At 39.4% G+C, this 13,922-nt stretch overlaps 1 protein-coding gene and 1 pseudogene across 5 annotated transcripts in view; one reads left to right on the forward strand and one right to left on the reverse strand.

The window, feature by feature from the left end:
* Positions 1-13,922, reverse strand: part of LMBRD2 (LMBR1 domain containing 2) — a 35,667-nt gene that overhangs the window by 21,317 nt on the left and 428 nt on the right. For 2 of the 5 annotated variants that reach the window (XM_061616281.1, XM_061616309.1), the window contains exons 2-9: positions 13,257-13,551; positions 9,645-9,872; positions 8,569-8,657; positions 4,756-4,851; positions 4,006-4,173; positions 1,802-2,012; positions 1,275-1,349; positions 579-692 (exon numbers count right to left, since the gene is read on the reverse strand). In XM_061616281.1, the coding sequence (XP_061472265.1) occupies positions 579-692; positions 1,275-1,349; positions 1,802-2,012; positions 4,006-4,173; positions 4,756-4,851; positions 8,569-8,657; positions 9,645-9,818 (927 nt within the window). In that variant the 5' untranslated portion in view covers positions 9,819-9,872; positions 13,257-13,551. Of the gene's footprint in view, positions 1-578; positions 693-1,274; positions 1,350-1,801; positions 2,013-4,005; positions 4,174-4,755; positions 4,852-8,568; positions 8,658-8,910; positions 9,096-9,644; positions 9,873-12,200; positions 12,281-12,533; positions 12,733-13,256; positions 13,552-13,922 lie in introns of those variants that run through there. The other 3 variants (XM_061616291.1, XM_061616300.1, XM_061616319.1) reach the window with 3 other exon arrangements.
* Positions 5,823-5,940, forward strand: LOC133375788 (5S ribosomal RNA; annotated as a pseudogene).

A 13,922-nucleotide genomic window follows, 5' to 3' on the forward strand; every position in this document is an offset into this window, starting at 1 on the left:
ATAGTCCAGCAAGAGAGGAAAGTACTACTTCTTAACAATGCACATTTCATCATGTGTATGTGTAAACACACACACACACACACCCAAAATAAAACTGAAAACTATTTCCCACAGACATCAATGGCTAAAGCCACCAATTGTGTCTTGTGAATTCACATTCCTGTGTTTGAAAGTAACATTTATGATATGCAGTTAAACACACAGGGACTTGTGTGTTTTCACTTTTTCATATTTCTTAGTCTTTGATTAATGTAACCACAATTTTCTCCTGCCTTCCCTACAACATCCGGGGTGAGCATTAAGCTTTGAGCAACATTGGCACAAGATTTTTTTTAAGCCTTGGAAATATTACACAGCAATTATTTATTTATTTATTTATTACATTTATATACCGCTCCATAGCCGAAGCTCTATTAGTTCAGATACACAGCTGTTCTATCATAGAAAACACACTCTTCTGGAAAGAGTATACAAACTAAGTTAGTTGACTGCATATGTCTACACATGCTGAACCACCCAGAAATATAATAGCTCTGCATAAGTTTAATACACATGTTTCAGTTAAACCATCTAGTCACCTGCTTATGAAGTTTGACCAGGTTTTTCTCTGTTGGATAAGTATTGGGCCTTTCTTCAAAGTCTTCATAGTCATCCATATTCCTACCCATTCTTTCCTGATACTCAACAGGACACTAAGATAAAAAGATAATATAGCAGATGCTAACAGCCCAACACATCACCATACTGAAGCTAGCTTCTGAACAGGAATGGAAGCCGTATAAATAGCATCCAAACTCGCCTCCTTCCTCTTTCTATTCCAAGAGCTGTGGCGGCCTCTCAAGAAGAGACTGACCCTCTAAAGCTGGAAGAGGAGCCAGAATAGCTCCCTGTGGAAGAGACAGTGTTGTGGGATAGCATCATTTCAGCCAGATGAAAAGCTACGAGAGTCCTGCAGCACTCTTTTTGGCTAGAAGGCTATGCTGACAAGATGGGGTAAATGGAGGGTCGGGTACAAGCAATGCACCAACTTTTTATGTTATTTGTTTTTTGCTGCAAAAGCTGTTGTGGGGGACACACATAAAATGTTAAATGAAAAGACTACTTTTCACTCTTTTACATGTTTTTTTATAGCTATATTTGCAGCCATGATTCCCCAGAACTACAGCTGCTTCTGCACCATAATTTATTTCTTTACTTAAAAGGACTTCACTGTGGAATCTCAACTAGCCAAGCACAGAATATGACAATGTAAAAATACTGCAAAGATTTGTTACCTTCTTCAGTATTGTATCCACACATTTTCTCAAAGGGTGGTTGTATTTGATGCTTTCATTTACTTTGCGGACCTCCTATTTAAGTGAAAGGGACCAGAAACACATAGATGTAGTTGAGTCCCCTGCTTTCCATTCATGCACAACTTAGCAAGATGCAATGCAGTTAAAACTCACAATATTTTAGATAATAATATTGTAATAGGACGTCTATCAAATTACCAGGAATGCATACTTATTTATGACTGTTTCATACGGGTAGGAAGGAGGGGTGAAAAAATGGTGAAAAAGGAGATGGCAGAGAGGGGAGATACCCTACCCATTTTGTATTCTTAATTAAAACAAACCCAGATATTGAACCATGGGGAAGTACAGAATTCCCCTCGCATGAGCACCACATTGGATATAACCCAATATGTTTTGTAACTTTCTTACTCTCATGGATATTGAGAAATTCTCATGTACCTTAATCTCCAAAGCAAACAAAGGTCTCAGATACTTTCTGCACCTGGGTGGCAGAATTTACTTGCCTCCATAATATCCTCCAAGTTTTCTTCTGCATCTGCCTTCTCAGTCATCAATTTAGCCGCCTTGAAATAAGTTTTCATAAGAAGGTAACCTTTCTTTGCTCCATTCCAGTGAGAGCGTGGAATTTCAACCAGGCCATACCCTAACAGCAGCACCAGGAGGAATAGGCCCCAGGTGTTGGCAGCAGCTATTCCAATTGTCTGGAGCTGACTCCTAACAGAAAAAATGGCCAACAATTTCAGATGAAATAATTAGTAAATATCTTTATGCAAACCAAAACAAAACTGACTCATATCTTTTCATTTAGCTAAACATTCCTTTTGCTGGCTATCCTCCTTACTTGTGAAACATTAAACCAGGGATGGGGAACCTATTACCCACAGACCAAATTAGACCTGCCATGGGTCCCAATTTGACCTGTGAGGCAGTTTCCCCCCCACAGCTACGCCCACCTGTTTCATACCTGACATTATATATCACCAGGTATGGGGCAGGTACGGTCACAGCTGCAGAGGAACAACTGGGAGCCTTATAATGCACACCCAATTGTTCCTTTGCGGCTTGCACTCAGCACCTTTTAAATGTAGCACTAAACACTTGGATAAGTTCTGATAGGGAACTTGATTGGAACTTCCAAGAGGTGTTGATCTCTGTTGAAAGCTGAGCTTGCAGTTGGCAATAAATTGATTTGGGTTTTTTTTGACAAAATGTTGAGATTTATTAAGCCACCCAACATGCTTATAATACTTAGCATGGAATGTCCTGTCAGTTTTAGATCATCCAGTCACAATACCTGGATTTATATAATTAAGTAATCTGAAAAAAGCAATAAAAAAGTTAAAATGCTATAAAAGAGAGACTGTTGGCTGACATATCTGTGGCAGGACCTTTTCTTTGTTCTCCTGTTAGACACAACCCAATTGATGCAAAGAAGCAACTGGGGAAACATGTTAAGGGAGGATCTATCCTATCAGGGACAACTTCTAAGCAAAACATTATCTTTGTATTACTAGATGGACAATAAGTGTACCAACTGTCCTCTTATAGGAAAAAGAAGAACACAATACTTATAGCCAGATCTTATCCTCAGCTAAGCCACTGTGATGCAAGCCTCAGCTACAGCAAGACCCTGTGCAAGACCCTGGGATATAGCTATATGGCTCTGCTTTGCTTGCTTTTAAATGTAAGATACAGAACACTTAAGCCTGAACAAGGAAAAATATAGTCAAATGAGGACCTTGAAGGACTGCTCCGCAGGCCTTAAGAGAATGGGCACCCCAAAATGGTTTCCTTCATGATAAATGTATTTAAGTAGATTATGCATATTCTAAGAAGTTTAAAAAGTGTCTATGGTAGAAATATACTTTGTCTCTCTGTTTCTGATGTTCAGGGGTGAGTGCTGATGCTTATGTAGTCAAAAAGGTCTTGCAGAAGTACAAAAAAAACTTTAGAAAAAAATATAAGGGGGGAGGGAACAAAAGAATAGCCTGATGAAGCCTGAATGTGCTCAGGGGCCACAGAATGCTCATTGACTGCTCACTGAGAGGGGGGATAGAATAGGGCATTATGGAAGAAGGCATTGGTGACTGACTGCAGAAGCTGACAGGAGCATTTGACAATGCAACATTTTGTTGCAGGTCCCACTTGTATCTTATGCATTTTTCACCATGAAAACTCTAAAAATGGTATTTATATAGTGAAATTTCAAATCTGAAAAAAATGTATTTTCAAAAATTGAGAATAAGTATTTAAAGAGTCACACAAGTGGTTCCAGATGCTCAAAGAGACTTTGGACATATATTTCTTGAACAGTTTCCCCTGACAAAGCAGTCCTCTGCATGTTAACTCAGAAATAAGTCCCACTTCTTTGGACTCCTGATAAGAGTGTAGAATTGCAGCCTTAAGGTTGCTACAAACAGTAGATTTCACTATAAATATGGGAGTTTACTGTTCAAAAATAAAATTCCCACTGTTTGAGCTACTTGGGTATTCCTAAAGTAGTATTTGGTTCCCGGCCCGATTATTTCCTCAAGCAAGAAAAATCCAAATTATGAGAATATTACATGTGGCTATACGTGAAATTAAAACAAAAATAAGTTCTCAAAATCCAACTCCATAACATACAGAAGCTGTACAGTGATATAATTACTAAAATAAAAACCTGAATATGTAAACATCTGAAGTTTAAACTTGTAGCAAATCTTACCATTGCAGGTTGAACTTTGGATGTATAGCCACATATATTAAAAATGCTCCAAAAATCAGAAGGTATGTCCCATAGTAGATTGCATTTTCAATTAATGCTGTTTTAATCTTTCCAGTAATGGAAAAGCCTCCTGACCTAGCATACGACTGCATAAAGGGTAACAGAATCCTAGAAATGAACAACAAAATTAATGGGGGGGGGGAGCCCAAATTCATCTCATCTATCCATTTTTCATCTGTTAGCAACAGGTATTCCACATAACATTCCTGAAGTAAAACATAATCATAGTTGATATAAATTACATGTTGTAGAGCAGGAGGTCATTTAGATTAAACCAACCAAATTTCTACAGTAATGGTTAACATCCTAGTGTTTCATATTAAACACAAACAAAGTTCCTTTGAACATAGCAGTTTGAGATGTTTGTTTATTTATTTTCTATCCTGCCCTTCCTCCCAGGCCGGCAAACAAAAACAATAAAAAAACCTCTAGGACATCTTAAAAAACAGATTATAAAGTATATTAAAACAAAACATCTTTAAAAATATATTAAAAAATCTTTGAAAAAATTCCAACACAGATGCAGACTGGGATAATATCTCTACTTGTTGAAAGGTATTCAGCAGATGCCGAAAAAATAACAGAGATGGTGCCTGTCTAATATTTAAGGGGAGGGAATTCCAAAGGGTAGGTGCCTTTTCAGGTATCTGAGCTGCTTCAGATATTCCAGAAGTTTCTCCAATTCCTTACCATGTTAAGAACTGGGATGTCCAGTATACAACGCGCCAAAAGATGGGCATAATTCCATCAGGAATATAACTCCATGGTTTGAAACATTCATGTTTTCTGAAAAGACAGAAGGGCAGATTTATGTATAATATAGAAGATACAGAATTAATTTTTGTCAGAAAGCATTATTTTTCTCCAAACATCATGTTTAGTTGTCCCAATAAAAATCTATCATATTGTTATAGGATTGTGGGGGTGGGTTTGGATGATATTTGTGATACTCCTTCTAGCTTATAATTGTGCCTATAAGAGATACAGCCTGCAGTGGAGAAACCTGCTAAACTGGGCAAACCAGTTTCCTTTGCATAAGCTAATAGTTTAAAGTCAGCCTGTGGGTTAATGGGCTTACTGAGTGGTCAATCTGCATAACCAAAGAGATGTGGCCAAAACAGATCCTGTTGCTATTGGAATTCTTTTCAAAAGAGAGGCCCTCCTTCCCTCCATCCTGGAGCCAAGAAGGGGCTTGTGTTTTTTAGTCTTGTCTTAGAGGGAAGCTGGAAAGACACACAGAGAGGCTTGTTTTCTATGTCTTAATCCCCAAATCTATGGGCTTTGGGAAACAAGATCTGATGGACTATTAATGCTGAGAACATCTTATGCTCAGGTTATATATATATGTAAATTTAAAAAAATCCAGTGCAACACCACAGTCCCTGTTGACTTTCTTTCCAAGGTCATCCAGCAACCTTTCCAAGGAAACCAAACCCTGGGTAAGCACTGGAACCTCTGGAAGTCTTGTCCTGCTCAGAGATTGGGGTGGCAGCAACAATACTGTTACAAAGTAACATTAATAACATTAATTCCTCTTGCATTGCCCATATTACAGACAAACAGACACAGCAGATGCTCCTAAATACTACTTCACACAAGGGCAAAACATTTTATAAGTTCAGACAAAAATATAACATATTCATGTAACGTATATTTCTGTCATTATTACATTTATCACATAGGTACAAGTGCCAAGGATAAGCCTCACATTCCCAGGATTATATTCAAGCTTGCTACCTGGTAATATTATGAAGTACGCTACAGCCATACTACCCTGAACACGCCCAATCTCGTCTGATCTCGGAAGCTAAGCAGGGTCAGACCTGGTTAGTAATTGAATGGGAGGCCTCCTGGGAATACCGGGTGCTGTAAGCTTAGAGGAAGGCAGTTGGTAAACCACCTCTGAATACCTCTTACCAAGAAAACCCTATGAATGCATAAAAAAAAAGAATAATTGACTTGAAGGCATATAACAAAATGTTATGAAGTAGTTCTACATCATTTTACACAACTATCTAGGAATCCTGTACATATGATGGAGTATCATGGGTGAAAATGAACCCTTCACTATGTGCACAACGTTACATAACACTGTGCACAGGGACATTACATTTGATTGTATTTACACCCAATTTCTGTAACTGAGCAGACTGGCCATGTCACACATAACATCACACACATCCACTCAATGCTTCACAGTAGATACAGGATTCCAAATAGATGAATATGTGAAGAGACTCCATTTGGGAAGAAATTTTTCCCAAAGCCAAGCCACATCTGAGCCTGAGGAGGCAAAGCCCATCCACAAAGCCTATTCAAAGGGAAGATTTATTGGAGCACATTATACTCAGATGGAAAAAAAATTACCTATGTCTCAACACCCCTTTACGCCCAGAGGAAGGATTTGAAAAGTCATAAAGCCATGGGCAGATTTCCTGATTCCAATGGGACATAAGTGAAGCATCACAAGAGAAATCGCAAACCATCCTGCATAAGTTATCAATATCAGTCTTGAAGCCATCAAGGCCCCCCCCCATATAAATACTAAGGAAAGTATTTACACCTCTTACCTATTTTTCCAACTGAAGTTCACTAAAAGCCAATTTATAGCCATTAATTCCAGCACCCATAATCAACTTTAAACCATACTACTCAGTTAAGGAATCATCCAGGAACAAAGCTCCTTTTAAAAAGGAAGGCTTTCTAAAAGGTGCAACTGATCAGCTTTGCTTTTGATAAACTTTCAAGTCTTTTCCTTTAAGGTGAAAATGACTGGCCTGTGTCTTTGCTTGCTATGGATAAACTTTCAAGGCTGTGTCTTGTTTTAAGGTGAAATTGACCAGCCGCTTTCCCATGGATAAACTTTCAAGCCTGTGCTTTTGCTTTAAGGTGAAACTGATTAGCCTGTGCCTTTGCTACCCTAGGGTGAAACTGACAGACCTGTGTGTTTGCTTTGCATTAAAGCAATCTCTTGTTTTCTCCCTGGGCTGGGGAGGGAAGGATCCAATATGATTCAGAGGGGGAGGGGGGAGCCAGGTAGGAACCCTTTAAAGCCCCTGTTGAAGCTGCCCCCACCATCTATGAGTGGGTGTAGGAACCTATCCCTATTCTTTTCATGTTATCCCTACCTCTGGAACCATAGTTTCTGTTAAAGAAGTAATGTCCAGGAATGTATCTACTTTGTTAACCGAGGTATTTCTGTAGTTTTTCCCCTTTGCTCACCATCTTCCTACTCAAATTCAGTCATATCCTTATTCAACCACCAAATGAAAACGGAGGCAATTTTTCCTTCATACATATCTCATGTAGAATGCACAGTTCATTCATGGCCAATCCAGCACGAGGCTGTTCAAGTTATCAGAAAGCAGCCAGAAATGGAGCACTGTGATATTCAGAAATCCATGCTGCTAATTTAAAAAACAATCATAGAAGCCTTTAAAAAAAGACCGAAGTATTTTGCTTAATGGATACTATGCAAGACTCGTGAAAGCCATACATGCAAATTAAATTGATTACTCTGAGTCAAACAGTAGCTCAGAATAAAGCCTCAGCTATAATTATTCAATCATCACACATGAACACAAATTTACACCCTTCTAAGGGTGGTTAACAGATCATTATTTTTGGATTATTCAGACTTTACACTGAATCTTTATCTTTAACGTCAGTCTTGCAAAGATGCAGGGAAGTAAAGTGCTTATATAGGAGTTCTTCGATACTGATAAAAATTTCCTTGTCAAAAACTCTCCTGGAGAAACAGGTGGGGAGAAGAATCTATGAAGCAGAAAATAAGCAATTCTTCAAGCCTTTTAAGCTCTTCCTAAAATGTATGCTTATCATCTTACAAATGGCAAGGAAGGGATAAGAGAAGAAATTGGTTCACAGTGATCCAGTGTCTGCTCTGGTTTGCACGTGTCATGGCTGACCAACCAAAATCTCAACCACATTATGTCAATGAACATCAATGTGCCAAACTCAGCACTCGGGATATGCAAAAGGTAAAGATTGCTTTCCCGCATATGTCCCATCCTGATAATTAAGAGTGATAATTTTGCCATCTATGTCCCCAACCTTGGAAAGGTGCAGACAGTTTTCAGTGGCTGCCCCACAAGCTATAAAATATCTTTTCATAGAGAACTGCCAAAATAATCCTAGACATTTGTGAAGTACTATGTAAGGCCTTTCTACTTTGGTTAAGATGCAATGGCTAGGAAATAAGCCACTGACAAAATATTTTTGGTTTTCCCTATTCCCAGTTAGAGCAGTATTTGAAATACAATAATTTCTAAAGCAGAACCAGCTTTTAAAATGTAGAAAAGGCTTTTAAAGTGAAATGTTCACCTTTTTCTCATTAATATATTGTTGAGGACTTTCCAAGCCCATGCCACGCTGACAGACTGAGCTGAGAATATCTTCTAGGGTAGTTCTTTTGCTTGTTTCATAAAGTAACTAAGACACAGAAAATAAGTGATTTAACAATCTAATACATAAGAACATAAGTACCTTGGAGTGGGAGTAGTGTACGATCCATTACTGGTGATACTTTCAGTTGGACTAGAATTCACATCAACCTTACATCGATTGTATATAGTCTAGAAGACAAAAAAAAGCCAGCAATTAAGAGAAAAGTAAAATGAAAATTTGGAGGAAAAGATTTTAAAAAGCTTCCAAATTTAGTTGCATATTTAAATCCAATATTCACTTACACCATACATTAAAAAACCCAATTTAGTTGCATATTTAAATCTAATACTTACCTTAACCACAAATTCAAATAAATAAGTTTCATTCATAGCTTCGGCTATGGGGCGGTATAGAAATTTAATAAATAAATAAATAATGTACCATTTCAGTTATTTATTTTGCAGCAATGTATTAGCATAGAAAGGAATGCACTGAGGAGAGCAGCGGACCATGGATCTGGATGTTCAGAGCTGGTCTTGTCTGCTCTGGATTAGCAGGAACCACTAGTAGTCACGCCCATGCTGGCAAAAGCTTCTACACGACAAAGGAGCACAATACAAGCAACTCTGTCAGAATGGAAAGGGAATTGAGAGGGGTCAATGCCTTCCTACAGACCATGTTAGGGATCTCAAGAACTAAGAGAGCAGCCCTATTCCTCTAGTGCTAGTACAAATTAGTTCTGGCAAAACGAGTGTAGTGAAAAAAGCTAGAGGGGTTTTTGAGAGGTAGGTTGGGGAAAAGCTGGTGAATTCTGTCTTGCTTTACTGCACATGCTGTGTCACAAGAGCTACAACAGGGGCTGGGACAGAGCTGTAAATATTAATGATCAAAATGGAGCTAAGCTGAATCTTCATTCTACTTCATACAGAGTAATGGCCTATAATGAATGTCTGAATCCTTATGTGCTTCTCATTTTTAATTGTTTCGATATTCCCTGCAGACAAAGGACTATCTTCAAAATCAAAGTTTTTATGTGACTTCATTCAACTTTAAGGTGATAACACTACCCATTTACTTAAAAATAGTTATTTGCTACTCCTACCTAGAACACTTGGTGCATAATAATCAACTTTCATAAAAAGGGAGTGACAGTGGAATAAAATAAAATTCCTTACCGTAGTGACATCCAAAGGCAATAGAAATACCATGAGAAAACAAAGATGCCAGGCTAGTAGTGTAGCTACAATCACAAGCTTGTGTTGTTTTCTGAAGTCTCCATACCGATGTAGTATAATTAATGCTAGAATGAAGACAACTACTATCTCAATGCCCAAAGCTGCACCACTCATTATTGTCCGCTGGCTCCAACCAGGATGTATGGCTCATCTATAAGAGTGTCATAGCTATAAGAAAAAACAAGCCACATTTAATTAAATCCTCTGGTCTATGGTTTGCAATAAACATTCTGGCTACATCCAGATGACCATAACTTGGCTTAATAGCCTGAGATATGAATGAGCCATATGGCCATGCATGCAGCTGCTTTGTTCCTCCCTTCACACAAAAAAGCAATCAAACAAGCCAAGATGTCTCCCATTACCTATAGTTTCCCATTTTTCAAGAAACAGAAAACTATTGTTAAGAGATACTCAGCCAGCTGCAAACCATGGCTGAACACCCTGCTTTGTTCTGTGGCAGTTACTCGTGGTTTCCTAGTTCAGACAAAATGCAAATATCTACTAATGGAAAACTTCCTGGCTTGCTTGTCAGCTCACATGAAAGGAGAAGTGAAGGAACTGTGTGGATGGCCATAAGGCCAATTTATATCTCAACTTATTAAGCAGATATGCCTGAACACAGTTGTTGACTCATAATTTAGTGAACCTCTCTAGATATATTATTATTATATTATCGTATTATATATGCAACAAGGCTTTTTCTCACCCACAGCCCAATAGCAGCTTTCCCCCCTGAATATCCTACTTGGGTTTACCTCAACAAGCTCATGAGATCCCAGTATGTCACATCATCAATTTTTTTTGCTTTATTCCTCACTGCGTTACACCCATCACAAAATACAACAGTCCACTTTGAATCCTAGTCACATCATATGAAGCAGCTCAAGTGCTTAAGGCCTTCTGGCAGGCAGGCTGAGAGTTAAAAAAATGTTTAAGGTAAATGCCGAACAGCATATAAATGAGAAGTAGTTGTCTTTAATTACATCAGAGTATTAAAAAATCTCTTTGCAACCAGTTCATTTCATTTGGAGGAAGGAGGTATTCTTTGCATAGCATTCAGTTCTGGACCGCATTCTAAAGTACTCTTTTAGATTTAACCCACAGCCCGTGCCATTTTGACTTTGGGGTTGCAGTTTCTAAAACAGTTTTACAGTCTTTACCCAATTCATTTTTGAATAGCTATTAGATTGTTAATATTCAAATTTTACATATAAGGAACTGATGCTCAGAAATACTGGCTCTTTAAAGATTACCTAGCAGATTCATTGTTTTAAATTAGCATTCTCTTTTCTTCTAGTTTTAAGAGCTGCTGTTAGGTTAAGACAAGTGAGATCAACAACAAAATGTTGCAGTGTGGAATGCTGCTGTTCAAGATTCAAGCCACTCTAACCTCTTCCTATTCTATCCCAGTTCTTTCAAAACACACACTGCTCAAAAATATATCAACATTCTGTAGCCACCAAGTACAGGGCTCTTAGGGGGATTCCTCTGCTTGAGTTTTGTTTTTTAAAGGTTTTTTTACTTTTGCACACCTTGGGGTTCCCCCAAGTCTGCTGGTACCTCCCCTTTTCTGTGGATGGTGCCATTTTGTTATGTTATGGTTTATTTCTATGCTGCCTTTTAGCACAAAAAATACAAAATACTACATCTTTTGACTACATAAGCTACAGCAGTCACATTCTGAATATCAGAAATAAAGGAAATGATCTCCCTTCTCACACTTTCTGATTCAAAGCCGCTTGTTTTTAATCTGCTTTTCTTCCAGCAAGGCTACTTCCAGTTACAGAGCCCAACCATGAGGGGGGGGGAAGTGTTCTAAAAGCAGGTAAAGGAAGGCTTCCTCTTCCCTGTATGGTGTGCTCTAATCATTCCCCACGCATTTATTGGGATTTTGGGGGCAAACTTGATTCTGCATTCAGGTCTGCTGCCATCATATCCAGTTTGACCACCAAGAATGCTCTATAAACCAGAAGCTGCAAGATAAAGTGTTTTTAATAACAAGCAAATTCAGGAGTGACTGCAACCTGAGTTAATTTCACCTGTTGAAGCTACTTAAGCCATTATGCATTGACTGCAAATTGAAGTTATATACACAAGGCACACTGGTGTTTAGAGGCAGAATTGACCCCAAAGGTTAAAATCTGGTAGCATATTTTTACAACACAGGGCAAAGGTGATGGGAGAAGGCTAAAAAAAATAACAGCCTTCCACAATGAGAATTATTCAGAGAAGTTTAACTGACTAATAAGCGACTGAAAGTGCTTTCTGAATTGTAGGCTGAAACCTTAAACACTCCTTACCTGTATGCAGCCTTTCCATAGTTGTGAAAAGTACGTATAACACACACACATGCAAAATATTAAAATTATGCTTATACCAATTCTATTCCAGTCTTGTATTTGACAACTTACAATTGTAAGTCGCTTTGAGTTCTACTGTTGAAAAAAAGGGACTAACAAATGCCAGTAATAAATAAATAAATAAACAACTAACCTGATGGCTATAGGTAACCAGGAATTCAATGTAACTGAGTGAACAGCTCAGCAGAGAACAGATTGGTTCTTCTGCCAGCCCACTTCATAGATGGCAATTTTGTTTACTAACTTGTATTTACATACTGACTGAGGAGAGGGATTCTGTTCCCCTATCGCTAGTGAGGGAACAAAGGCCATTAGTGCAGGCTAGTAACCTTTGTCAGTTTTATTTATCAGGCTGTTTTTGTCCCCTCTGGACTTTCAAAAGGAAACATTTAAACTAAAACAGTAAATCCCATGAAACCAAGAAAGCTTTTACATGGGGAGAACTACAAGAAAAAATATGACTCACACATGTGTAGCATCTTAAGTGGTGAAGTCCAGAATTCCACCTAAAGTTTTGTAGGACAATCTTCAACGCCTGGCCTAGACAAGCCACAGAGTGAGGCACTGGAATTTTGCGGCAGCAGAATCAGCTATACCACTTCTAAGTACCGATGGGGGATGCCATTTTTAAGAGGCCCATCATGCTGTCATATGTCTCCCTACAACTAAAAAGCGAGCACATCATGAAGAAATATGCTAGTTTAGCCTGCATACCTGCTCCACTAATTTTCTACTTGCAGGGAGTAATTTCTTTTCACCCAGGGGAGCATTCAAAAATGCAGTCTGCAGTGGCAGAGCCCATTTTGCTATAGGGTGGCTGTGTGCCCCACGTCACAGTTCTCCATTTGAAGGGCTGTCAAAAGACAATCCTCTACATTTTGCTGATGTTCATTACCAGGATTTAGGGTGGCCAATTGTACCAGAATTTATAGATGAGAGCTTCCAGCTGAAGGGCCGTCCAGTCTAAATCCGGCTTAAAGTTACAGTACCATAAGAACGGGATGGGGCTGTTAAGTTGCCCATCAAGGATGAGCAGCACCTAGACAGCAGGCTGAGCAGGCATCTCCCACTATAGTGAGATAGACTATATTCCTGTTTGTAACCGATTAGTCAGCGACCACCCTTATTCTGCTACGCGGCCAGATGGGGCTCAAAGGTGCGCGTTCTACTTCAGCCCCATGGAACTTACTCAGCACTGACAGGGAGAGGCCTCTCTGGTCCATCGTCTCTCTCTCTCTCCGGCGCCTTCCAGCTGAGCCACTGCGGGGCCCAGCGCTCCGTCGTGCTTCGCCTCCACCAGGTCCACCGAACGACGAAGCAGCTCCTCCGACTGCCCCTCAGTAGGACCCCTCCAGGCAGCTTTCAAAGACTCTCCTCAGGCAGAGAGGCCCGGCTTTGGACAGGAAAGAATGAAGCCGGCCACCAGACGAGCCACCGGCGCTTCTGACATTTCCTGCTTCACCCAATCGCTTGCTCGTCGCCGCCTAGCGCGTGAGGAAGTATGGGTAAAAAACACACACAAATATATTACTGTATTAAAAAAAGAAAAAACCTCAGCACGGGACTACAACACCCAACAGTCATTGCGCGAACCCTTCTGCCTTACGCCTGCATATTATGCGCATTCTATTGCAAATGAGACTACAGTACCCAGAACCCATTGCGAAAGCTGTTGGTGTCGTCACTACTACCCGCTGGGTTTTTTAAAAAAGAAGGTGCCTTGATCAAAGTGCTGTGGGTGCCAGCACAAAATACTTGTCATGGGCAGCCAAAAAAAGAGGTGGCGGTATTTCGTACCAGGGAGTACCATCACACACACACAAAACACTGCTAATACCTATTTATATTTGGTGTA

Source organism: Rhineura floridana, chromosome 1, assembly GCF_030035675.1.
Source record: "Rhineura floridana isolate rRhiFlo1 chromosome 1, rRhiFlo1.hap2, whole genome shotgun sequence".
Lineage (NCBI taxonomy): Eukaryota > Metazoa > Chordata > Lepidosauria > Squamata > Rhineuridae > Rhineura > Rhineura floridana.